Source organism: Arvicola amphibius, chromosome 12 (genome assembly GCF_903992535.2).
Source record: "Arvicola amphibius chromosome 12, mArvAmp1.2, whole genome shotgun sequence".
Classification (NCBI taxonomy): Eukaryota; Metazoa; Chordata; class Mammalia; order Rodentia; family Cricetidae; genus Arvicola; species Arvicola amphibius.
In genome coordinates, this window is record NC_052058.2 from 96,578,256 (window position 1) to 96,591,265 (window position 13,010).

The following is a 13,010-nucleotide window of genomic DNA, read 5'->3' on the forward strand; positions in this document are numbered from 1 at the left end:
TATATGAGCTTCATTGTGCCTGGTTTTAAGTACAGTTCTTTGATGTACTTGAGTTATGTGTCAGGTCATAAATATGGATTTGTTTTCATTCTTCTATATGAAGACAACCAGCTTGGCCAGTACCATTTTTGAAGATGCTTTTTATTTTTAGTGTGTATTCTTTTATCAAAGTGTGGTTTATTTCTCAAAAATTGGGTGTCCATAGATGTGTGGATTTATGTCTCAGTATTCAATTTGACTCCATTGATGACCATTTTTATGCCAATACCAGTGGTTTTATCAACTATAACAGCACACTAAAGCTTGAACTCAGGGAGGGTAATACCTCCACAAGTTTTTATTGTTCAGGATTGTCTTTCTAGTCTGGATTTTTTTTTTTGTTTGTTTTCTACTATCAAGTTGAGAATTGTCCTTTCAAGGTATGTAAGAATTGTGTTGGGATTTTTATGAAGATTTTGAAAGTATTGTAGGTTGCTTTTGGTATGTTATGATTATTATGTTAATCCTACTGATACATGAGCATGGGAGATCTTTCCAACTTTGGATACCTTCTCTAATTTCTTTCTTTAAAGACTTGAAGCTTTTGTTGTACAACTCTTTCGCTTGCTTGGTTAAAATTACCAGAAGATGTTTAATATTATTTGAGACTATAGTCAAGGGTATTATTTACCTGATTTCTATCTCTGCCTGTTTGTCATTTTTATATAGGAGGGATACTGATCTTTTTAAATTTATCTTGTATTTAGCCACCTTGCTGAAAGTGTTTATCAGCTGTAGGAGTTCCCTGGTTGAATTTTAGAGTCACTATAATATAATCTTCAAATAACAATACTTTGTCTTTCTTTCTAATTTGTATCTCCTTGAGCTCCTTCAGTTTTCTTATTGTTCTAATTAAAATTAAAATTTCAAGTACTATATTGAATAGATATATAGAGAGTAAAGTCTTTTCTTGTTCTTGATTTTAGTGGAAGTACTTTGAGTTTCTCTCCAATTAATTTGATGTGACTATAATTTTACTGTAACCTGTCTTTATAATATTTAGATATGTTCCTTGTATCCCAAACTTCTCCAGTACTTTTATCATAAGTGTTAAATTTTCTCAAAAACCTTTTGTGCATCTAATGAGATAATCATGTTCTTTTTTCTTTTAGTTTATTATATGGTGGATTAAATTCATTAGTTTTCTTATATTGAACCAACTCTCCTTGTATCTCGATGATGAAGCCTACTTGATCATAATGAATGATAGTCTTTATGTGTTGTTGAATTTGTTTTGAAAGTATTTTACTGAGAAATTTTTGATATATGTTCATAAGAGAAATTGGCTTACAATTATCTTTTTTGTTGAGTCATTATATGGTTTGGGAATCAGGGTAACTGTGGCCTCAAAAAGTGAAGTGGGCAATGTTCCTTCTGTTTCTATTTTATGGAATAATTTGAGGAGAATTGGTATTAGCTCTTTTTTAAAGTTTGATGGAATTCTGCCCTAATACCATCTGGTCCTAGGGTTTTGTTTTTTGTTTTGTTTTGTTTTGTTTTTTGGTTTTTTGAATGACAGACTTTTAATGACTACTTCTATTTCACTATGTTTCCTTCCTTCCTTTCTTTTTTTCTTTCTTTCTATTTTATTTAATTAACATTTTTTCATTTATTTTACATACCATCCACAGTTTCCCTTCCCTCCTTTTCTCCCATTACCCCCCCACTTCTCACCTACCCCTTTTCCCACCCATTCTTCTTCTATCTCCACCCAGAAAGGAGCAGGCTTCCCAAGGGTTTGAAAGTATGACACATCGAGTTGATGTAGCACTGAGTTCCTCCCCCTATATCAAGGCTGGACTAGGTAATCCCATCCTGGATTACCAAGTCAGCTAAACACCAAAGATAGGACCTGATCTCACTACTAGGAGCCTTTCAAAAAGGCCAAGATATAGAACTGTCATAACCATGCAGAGGGCTTAGGCAGGTTCCCCTGCAGGCTCCCTAACTGTTGGTCTTGAGGCCATGAGCTCCCACAAGCTTAGCTCAGCTGTCTCTGATGTTGCCCTCACTACATAATAATCAAAACACTAGACAGAAAGAATAAAAAAAGAATATTAAGAGTTGCAAAGGAAAAAGGCCAAGTAACATATAAAGGCAGACCTATCAGAGTTACATTTGACTTCTCAGTAGAGACTCTAAAAGCCAGAAGGTCCTTGACACATATTTTGTAGACATTAAGAGACCATGGATGCAGAATCAGACTAGTATACACAATAAAATTTTCAATCATCATAGGCAGAGAAAACAAAATATTCCATGAAAAAAACAGATTTAAGCAATCCCTATCTACAAATCCAGCCCTACAGAAAGGACTAGATGGAAAACTCCAACACAAGGAAATTAGCTCCACCTATGAAAACTCAGGCGTAGTGTTAAATTGCTAGTTGAGATTTCTTTTGTGACAACACAATAAGATATTATAATGATATAATAGGACCCTAGGATGACATAGTACAGTATACTCTCAGAAGTCCAAGATGTGTATTATTGGTTGCAATGAAATAAAGTATGTTCTAAGTTGTAATATCAAATCCAGTACTTTCTCTTTCTTAGTTATATTCTACCATTCTCTGTTGACGATGAATATTGCATTAACCACATGAAAATGAGCTTGTCAGAACACTTGAAATAGGAACTTGGTTTGAATCCCAGTATTTGCTTCTGTTACTTATTGAGAACATTAGGATATTAGAAGTAGTCTCAACATTGTTTTATCAGTACCTACACTCCAACAAATTGGAAAATCTAAAACAAATAATCTTTTGATAGGAACAACTTACCAAAGTTAAATAAAGATCAGACAGACAACTTAAATAAACCTGTAATCCACAGTGAAATAGAAGTAGTACTCCTGTCAGTACATGTCAGTACTCTTCCTCTCTCAATTGGGATTTATATTCCTGTGAGACATACTAAAACCATAGCAACCTGGTAAGGGAAGGGTTTATTTTACCTTTTACCTTAGAGTATTTCATTCAGGAAAGTTAGGACAGGGACTCAAGGCAGGAAGATGGAAGCAGGAACCTAATCAGAGGCCATGGAATAGTGGTACTGATAACTTTGCTCATCTTACTTTCTTATGAACCCCAGGACCATCAGCTTAGGAGCAGCAGTGGTCCCAATGATCTGGACCCTCTTATATCAATAATCAAAAAAACTTAACACAGACTTGTCCATTGGCCAATGTGGGAGGGATATTTTCTCATTTGAATTTATTTCAAAATTACTTTAGCTTATGTCAAATTGATATAAAACCAGCCAGCAAAGCTTCCTTAGTAAGTCCCCTCTAGTTTAAAAGTTAATATAGGAAGATGCTTGTAAGCCCAAAGTTTTTTGGGTTGGAATTAGCAAATTTACTAGAAGGTAAAAATTAGACCTAGCTTTATCACTTTATGAGGTGTGAGATCTGCATTCACTGTCAGAGACACTGAAAACTCCTTTCTGCATCCAGAAAGGCATTTTCTTGTGTGTCTCATAGAGTGAAATTATCTACTTCTGTATGGCACATCTATTTTCAGTGTAGCATGTTTCTAATCCTGCATCCTTTAGTATGTGTGCACTAAATGCTATCAGTAACATAGCCTGACTTAGGGCTCGATGGGGAAATTGTTCACAACCTTAAAATTGAGTCTTCTGGTTGCATTTCTTTGGGCATCTTACTAAGAGGTTAATCATAGATCCAGCCTCACCACTCTCTCTGAGTTACAAGCCTGCATTTCTGAGTGCCTCTGAACACTACCATCATTAGTAGTGAAAGCAGCTTAATAGAGAGTTTGAAAAAGCAAAGTGTTCTGAGGCCAGTTTATGAGTTTCCTTCTCTTATCACCGAAAAAGGTTTTTCCTGCATTTTGCATGTGTCCTTAATAACATCTGGATTTTGGGGGGTAATCTTTCATTGGTGAAATCTACCTATTGTTTACTACAGTATTTGCCCATTATAGAACCAAACAAAGATTCTCAGAAGCCTGGGCTGGCATCTAAATTATGGCTTCTTTTGTGGTGGTAAACACCAAAACCAAAAGCAGTTTGGGGAAGAAAGGGTTTATTTCAACTTGCAGCTCTTAATTCATCATTCAGGGAAGACAAGGGAGGAATCTGGGGGCAGGAGCTGATGCAGAGGCCATGGAGCAGGGCTTCTTATGGATTTTGATCCTCATGACCTTCTCATGCTCATTTCTTTTTGTACCAGGACCACCAGCCAAGAGATCTCACCATCCACAGTGAGCTGGGCCCTCTCACATCAACCATCAGCCAAGAAAATCACCACAGCCTTGTCCACAGACCAATCTTGTGGGGGTGTTTTTTCAATTAAAGTTCCCTCTTTCAAATTAACTCTAGATTGTGTCAAAATGACATAAGACCAGCTAGTTCAATTTACCCCTTGTCAGCCTCATATGCAGAGACAACACTATTCAGCTATAACTTTTCCTTTTTCCTTCTCACCAAGTTGCTTTTTGGTCATGGTATCTTCTTGTGGCAAAAGGACAACAAAACTCAGACAGATGAGTTTTCATGCTGTTCTCAAAAAGAGGAGGTACTGAGAGATAAATCTCATATTGAGTGCCACCACTGTCTGAATTATTGACTTCTGTTCTCTCTGCCTGTGTATGCTGATCAGGATATCTGAACAACTAAGGTGATCTGAAGCAAGAAAATGTGCTTTCTGTTTCTATTATTTGGAAGAAGTTTGTTTCTGCTGCTTTGTAATACGGAATTATATTCATGGAGTAATATTAATGGACGTGGCATTCGTGGGCTTATAGAATACACAAGTCGGCTCTTATTAGTAAAGTCACTGTTAGTTTAATTGATCTTAAAAATAAATACCTTTTTCTTGCTCAATAACAACCTCCAATAGTTTTTTACCACCTACAATAGTTAACCACATCTGTGACTTGTGAGAGTCACTGTAAGAATGCTTGGTGGTTCCTGTGCTGAAATCTAGAGAATGCAATGCTTGCATTTCTCTTTCTTTATTGTAACAGAAGAAATGTGGATTTTACAGTGGGTAATGACTTTGATCCAATCCTGGCTTATGTGTTACAGTATGCAATGGAATTTTATCTGTCCATGAAGGAAAATGAAATTTGCAGGAAAATATCTGGAATTGGGAACTATATTACACATGATAACCCTGACTCAGAAAGACAAATATTGCGTGTTCTCTCCTATGTGCTTATCTGAATGTCTACTTTTTACAGATGTATATTAATGTGAAAGTGAGCATGTGTAGAATTCAGGAAACAAGGAAGGAACCAATGCGAGAGAAAGAGGCTTTACGGGAAAGGGGTTGGGAGGGCTATAGAACACACATGATGAGAAGGTGGGTGTGGGATTATTAGGGTCAGCAGAGAGGGACTAGGTGGTGGATCAGCAAAAACTGTGGATGTATGAAAATGCCACAAAACTTCTACTTTGTAACAAATAAAATGAGAGTGCTAAAAATTGGGGGGAAATTTAAAATACTGCTGCACATTAATTGTAGCGTCTGTCATTTCCCATCCATTCTCCCTTTTATCCAGGGTTTGTTTCAGGTTCGCAGAGTGTCTTTATAATGGAACTTTTAAGGAGACTTTTGTAAAGCACTTCCTTACAACGTTATGAGCCATGTTTATGACAGGAAAGGCAGCTCCCTCATGGCTCCTGCTCTACAAACCATAGAAGAAAGAAAGCCTTTCAATCAAAAAGGTCACCACTAACTCCTCTTCAAAGGTGTCTCTAGAATAAACATGGATGCCTTCTATCACCAACTTCCAAAAGAAGCCAACCCCTTCTGGCTTGTACCATCTGCTTGCTCTGTCATTGTCCTTTATGAATGCTATCGACTCAGGCTTACTTTCTCACAGTTCAGTTTCCTTCATTCTTTGAGTTGATGGCAAATCCATAGTCCCATTTTAAATATTCTCTGGGCCATGAAAAAAGCATTCAATGTATACCAATTTAGCAGCTTCACTGTAGTGCAGAGAAAGATAGCAACTCTGGATGAAACAGAAGTTACTGTATCACCTATTGCCTTTTTTCTTGTGGGTCTAATTCTCCTTGACATGAATCCTTACAGATGTCTTAGGCAATAACTGATGTTCTACAGGGAAAATGTGGAGAAGCAGCAAGGCATTTAATCTGATGTGTTAAATCATCTTTCTAACAGTGAAATCCCCATTAACTTTAGTAATCACAGTTAATTTATGCATTGCCCTAGCAATGAATCTTTGAGCATTGTTGTTAGAACTGGGATTCGGTTCTCCAGTAAAGTCATGGTTTGCTCTGTCCATGGCTTCTGGAGTTGTTGGGGTCAGAGCCTGGGCCCTGGGCATCCTAGTAAACCATGTTCAGTCATCCATCCTCAATATTCAAATTAAACAAGTCCTGGTGAAAATCAGGAAAAAAAAATTTATTCAATTTAGTCATACTGGGGAGACAAAGAGGTTCAGTGACACTCAAGTGTATCTTCCTGGTCCCCACAGGGGTTTTAAAAGGAGGGTCAGAATTATGCATAATTAAGCAGCCCTGATCAAGTTTAGCATTTTCAGTGAGCTTGCAGGTTCTTGTACCCAGGTACAAGGATGGAGACAGATGGATATTAGGTAATGCAGGGCATATTAGAGACAGATACTCTTCCAAGGAAGGAAGTAGACTAGATATAAGATAAAACATGAAAACACAAACATACCCGCTGTACAAAGAATTAGAGGTTTATATGTCACATTGCATGCGTTTTTAGGTTGCGTGGATTGTATGGACTTTGCGGCTCACTTGTATAGCATGGGATTCCTTACATATGCTCTGTCTACTACACATAGCTCGACGTGAAGTCTCATGTGTGTGCTTCAGTGTTATAGTAAATCATAGATCACCTACAGATATTTTGTAACTCTGTGTCACCCCAGAGGGATTTGGGTAGCCTTATCCAGGGGTTCGTAACTTTGCTCTTTTCTGACTGCTTTCTTTCCCATATTAACTTACCTGCCTCTGACCAAGGATCTCCCCGTCCATCCCAATCTCTATTCTACTTTACTGCCTCACTAACCTTAGGTAGATACTAGATTACTCCTTGGTGTGTAATCAGATTTGTCTTGCCCATAAAGAAAGGGAGCCATGATTAAAAGTAAATGAGTTATATGTTAAGGAATATCAGAAAGATTCCTTAGTGGTCTTTAGTTCTTCCTGTAGGGTTGAGGCTTCCTAGGCTTTCCTTTCTTCAATACACACTAACAGGTTTATTGTTACTCTTCTTGTTCAGTTCTTGTCTAGCCAGTCATGATGGTAAGACTTTTTGGACTTATCTTCTGCTCTTACTAGGATACATTCTCACATAAAACTTTGTAATCCTCTAGCTTTTTACAATCTTTCTATTTCCACATCTGCAATAATCCCAGAATTTGAGGTTTGGGAGTTGGATTGTAGATGCATCCAGTAGGACTGGGCTCTACCGTTCTATATTTTGATTGCTTCTAGTTTTCTGTAATGGTCTCTGTCTGATGAAAAAATGTAACTGTATTGCAATCTGAAAAAGAAAAGAAATAATTTGTAAAAGGAATACCAGAAAGAAATGTTTAAAGATAGAAATGTTGTTAAAGTCAGGGTAATAGGTGAGTTTAGAGCAGTGTATTTAAGGAGATGTCCATTAAAAATAAATACACTTTTCACTGAATAACCTGCTTTTAATAGTAATCCATCACTTTACAGATGGAAGGAGAGGGGAGAAAATAAAGAGAGAAGAAGAGAAAGGGAACACATATGCTTAGCCTGATTTGAGACGTTCCTTTTTATCATCCATATTCTAAGATCTATTGTGGGTATAGGATCTGATCTTCATTCTACAAAGTTATACAACAAGGCATATTTGAGGTCATTGCAGGGAAATGGACATATGCACATACCCAGACTAATGCATTATGACAAAGGACATTGAACTTATAGAAAAAAAAAAGCTCTAAGCTGTGTACAATGCTAGATTCTAAGATATCTTAGAAACTTCTGACTTTGTAGCATGTCATGTAGATGAGATCAAAACTCTACGGTATTTCAATCTGCTTCTGCTATAGCTTTACAAACTAGTAAGGGCTATAAACTAGAGATTACTTAGAAGTGATGTTCCACCATGCCATACCTGCAGACAGAAAGGGATGTAATGTACCACAAATCAGAAAACACATTTTTCCTGGACTCTAATACACATTATCTGAAAGCCAGTTAAGAATTTTGGTTTTTTTTCATGTTTGCTATGTGTGTATGTGGTATATATGTGGGCATATGGATGATTTGTGTGCATGTCCCTATGTGCATGCAAGTGTGTTCTGTGTGCCTGTGTATGTGTGTTTTTGCACATGTATATACATGCATGTGAAAGCCCATCACTGATGTCAGAAATTATTTTCAATTAATCCTCCATCTTAGTTATTAAGGCAGGTTCTCTCACCAATCATAGAGCTCACCACTATGGCTAGTTTTCCTAGCCAGTTTGCTTTGGGGATCCCTGTCTCAACCTCTCGTGGCAGGAATTACAGTAGGCCACCAAACCCATCTCCCATTTACATAGGTGCTGAAATTACGGGTAGACTGCTGTATACAACCAACATTTACATGGGCTCCTGGAGATCTGAACTCTGGTCCTCATGCTTACACAGCAAGAACTTTAGTCTTTGAGCCATTTATCCAGCCCCATCTACATATTTTAGATTTCCATATAAGAGCTGGCAACCTCTAGACTAGCTATTATAGAAAGAGAACAACATTCCCTGGCTCTACAAACTTATATTTCAGTGATTATTTTAGTGGCCTGTCTTGCCCCAAATGTTAATGCATAAGAAGTGTTGCTTGCATGATTAATGTGGAGCTAGAAACCCAGACACTTGTGCTGAGTGATCTGTGGCATGGGTGAATGGCTACGTGTGCTAGGTGATCAGGGGTGAATGTCTGCCTTGCACTCACAACACAGTTCACACATATTCACACATAACGCATGAAGTTAGGGGTAAAGGAAGTGGCTGAGTTGGTAAAAATCTTGCCACATAATCCTAGAGAACCTGGATTTGTTCTCCAGAACTCATATAAAGCTAGACATGGGCAACAGAGATCTCTCAGTACTTCAGCATGCTGACTGCTTTACCAGAGAATCCAGGTTTAATTGCCAGCATGCACATAGTAGCTAATAGCCACCTGTAGCTCCAGTTTCAAGGAATCTTCTGGCCTCCAAGGATAATGCATGCACACTGCGTGGAGAAACACATCCAGGCTAAACACTCATGTGCATAAACTAAGAATAAAAAGCTAGAGTAGGTGGAGACTGCCTGCAACCTGGAGCTGAAAACACAGAGACAGGAGTATCCTTGGGGACTAATTGGTCAGCCAGCATAGCTAAATCAGTGAACCCCAGGTTTGGACACACTATCTCAAAATACAAAGGAGATGGAGACTTTATTTTCAAGTTGAAGATCAATTCAGGAAGAAACCTGAGTTTCCTCAAGCCTCCATGCATTCACATGCAACTTCATGCCTAACTGCACACCCACATGTAGCCACCCATACACAAAAAGCAAAAATCATAAAACTGGCAATCAGATACATCATTTTATAGGATATGTGGTGAATGTCAACATAGATAACAACAAACACTATGTTTGTTTTCTTAGTTCTCAATAAAGGCAATCTCAGATTTGAAAACTACTCAGGTGCTGGTTCCTGCCTTCCTCCTTGCTTAAGACAGTCTCTGTTTTCATTTCCCACTGCATGTGCCAAGGTAACTGGTGACTGAGCTTCTGGAGGCTGTCATATATTTTCCCCATCTTACTAAAATCACACAGGGATTGAAAATGTGCAGTAACTCACATGGCTTTAGGTGCATTCTAGGGAACTAAGCTTCAGTCTTTATGCTGTGGCAAGTGCTTTATGTACCGAACCATTTAAGGAGAATACTAAAATAGCTCGAGGGGAGCTGGAAATATGGCTCTAAAGTTCAGAGAGCTTGATGCTTTTTCAGGGGACCTGTGTTCAATTCCCAGCACTCATGTAGGGTAGTGCCACACAAACACCTGTAGCTATAGCTTCAGGGGATCCAGAAACTCTTTTGCCATCTGGGAGCAACTGTACTAATGTAGGCATACTCCCTCAGATGCAACTGCATATGCATAATTAAAAATAAAATTTAGCTGGGTGGTGGTAGCACATGTCTTTATTCCGAGCACTTGAGAGGAAGAAGCAGGCAGAGCTCTATGAATTTGAGGTCAGCCTGTTCTACACAAGCTAGCTCCAGGACAGGCTCCAAAGATACACAGAGAAATCCCGTCTTTAATAAACCCAATGAATAAACAAATAAATAATAAATAAAATTTAAAGAAATTCCTGAAGATTACTGAGTAGCAACCAACTATTTAACAAAGCACTACTCTACAATGACAAAAACGTACTAACCCAGTTTGTTTTTACTAGCAAAGACAAAAAATGAGTTTCTCCCTTTCAGAAAGACTGTTTAGCAAAAATCATGTGGGTATTGTGTGTAAGCACAATACCATGTAGTTAGATGAGCTTTAGAAGGTCATTCAGTGTTGTGTCTGGGAAAAGTAGAAAATATTGAAATAATTAGCCCTATGCCACAGAGAGTTTCTAAGAGCTTGTAAGTAAATACATTTTAATGTAGTGTCAATAACAGCAACATAAACAGGGTACATCCAAAGAAATTTTCCACCTCAATTAAGGATACCCTAACTTAAAAAAAATAGACAAGTAAATAAGTTTAAAACAACATGCATAAAAGACCAGCAGAGAAAGTGAATTTAATTTGCTTGATATGTAGGCTAGGCATGACATACAGGCTAGGCATGACATACAGGCTAGGCATGACATACAGGCTAGGCATGACATACAGGCTAGACAATGTGAGATAGACATTGATGGAGCAGAAGGCCGGAAACAGAAAAGCTCTTGAGTGTCTTAGAGGAGCAGGAAGTTGATTTAGGGAGGATAAGATGTCAGGAAAGAGAGTTACTAATACATACAGAACAACCAAGTTTAAGGACCCTGTGGCTGGGGCAGCTTCAGCAATAAATTTTGGGCCAGTGGGTTACCCTGTCTCAAAAACTAGGCAATACCCAAGAAGATAGAGGTAGTACTTGAGGAACTAGAGCATAGTTTGACCTGGGTTCCAAAGAGTCATACACACACACACACACTCACACACACACACACACACACACACACACAGAGAGAGAGAGAGAGAGAGAGAGAGAGAGAGAGAGAGAGAGAGAGAGAGAGAGAGAGAGAGAGAGAGAGAGAGAGAGAGAGAGAGAGAGCAGGATAGACAGAATGGATAATAGGAAGATGTGTTTTCTAGCCAAAAGGTCACAAAAACACAATAGTCCTCGTAACTGGAATATTTCAAATGTCTCATATTTTGCCTAATATCAATCTTTAGTGTGCATTAAGATCAATACTTTCCTGAAAACAATGATTGAATACTCTATTCTTTTTTATTTCAGATTTTTCATTACTCATTTACCGCTTCATATTTGATTTACAACATACACACTGGGTAAGTTCTTTGGTTTTCTGCATTTTTATGAGCATTTCTGACAGGCTAAGTTGTCACAGATGTCAGTTTGTTCACATGAAAATCTTGACATCTTTTCAAGGGAAGTGTGGGAGTTGAATCCTCCTGAAGTCGAGGACTCAGTGTTGCAGTATGCGGCCTGGGGTGTGCAAGGACAGCAGCTGGTAAGCATGCCACCCCACTCCACCCCCAACCCTGTACCCTGGGGCTAAATTAAAGGAGTTACAGAGCTCAATTCCTTGTGCAATTTAGTCTGCAGTCCTTGATGTTTTCCTAAGTTCCACTGCATTATTTATCTTAAATACTTTTTTATTTAAATTATTTATCTTAAATGGTTTCTTAAGAGTATGTCAGAAGAAGACTAGGAGGTAGCTAAGTGAGTAAAACCAAGTAGCATGAGGACCTTAATGTTTACTTCCAGAGGAACCTGGCCCTGCCTCTTGAGGACCTGACAGATAGCCTGCTTCAAGCCTCAGCGAGGAGAAGGCAGTCTCTTTAAAAAGCTAAACAACCTACTTTCTCTTCTTCCTCTTCTCCTCTCTTTCTCTGTCTCTCTCTTTCTCTCTTCCCTCCCCTTTCCCTTCCTTTCAATAAAATTCCTGAGTCAAGCTTTGCCTGTATGGCTTATGTGTCTCTGGCGCACCACGAGGTCTCTGGCTCTCTCTGGCCAAGGTCCCTTGCAAGCAGAAGAATCTCCATGGGCTCTCAGTCGCCAAGGTCCCTCTTGCACAGAAATCATTAGACTCAATCTTAACTCCAGCACCCATTAAAAAGCAGGATGTGACAATGTGTGCTCAGAACCCCAGCCCTGGAAAGACAGAGAAAAGCCCAGTGATGTTAGTTTTTTATTTATATTTTATTTTCTAAAACCAACATAAAAATTCTAGAGTTCTCTAAATTTTACCTAATCCTTACCTAGTTTGTTTGATAATAATGTTTTCGTAAGATTTAATTTCACTTTCCACTGTGATGTCTCTTTTCAGATGGATTAAATCGAAACTTAATTTTTAACACACAGTGGTTTAGAATTGGTGCTAACACTCACTTGTATTATTTACAAGCATGTCTATACTTTGAATGTGACATGACCATGTTTTATGTGCTCAATACATATTTTGATGAATGCACTGAAATGGAGAATTGTGTCGATTTCCCAATGGTGGATGCATTTCTCTACTGAGCCTTAGAACAATCTCATCTCAATAATTATGTACCCATTCATATATTCTTGCTAATGATGTTGGGTGTGTGATGTCTTCCTTTGGGGTGCTGTTAATTTTACATGATAGTACTGAACTATGCTTTCAAGAGTAAGGGGATTTTAAGAGGATAATTACATCTAAAGTATGAAACTGAATTCATGATAATTTAATCATCATGTATTTATCTTATTTACAGGCCTAAGTCTAACCTTTAAATGTCT

General features: G+C 38.1%; 1 protein-coding gene across 1 annotated transcript in view; it reads left to right on the forward strand.

Moving 5' to 3' along the window:
• Dpp10 (dipeptidyl peptidase like 10) overlaps positions 1-13,010 on the forward strand; it is a 717,576-nt gene that overhangs the window by 570,772 nt on the left and 133,794 nt on the right. Inside the window, exons 6-7 of the mRNA XM_038349339.1 lie at positions 11,517-11,569; positions 11,670-11,751. Of these exons, the coding sequence (XP_038205267.1) occupies positions 11,517-11,569; positions 11,670-11,751 (135 nt within the window). The remainder of the gene's footprint in view (positions 1-11,516; positions 11,570-11,669; positions 11,752-13,010) is intronic.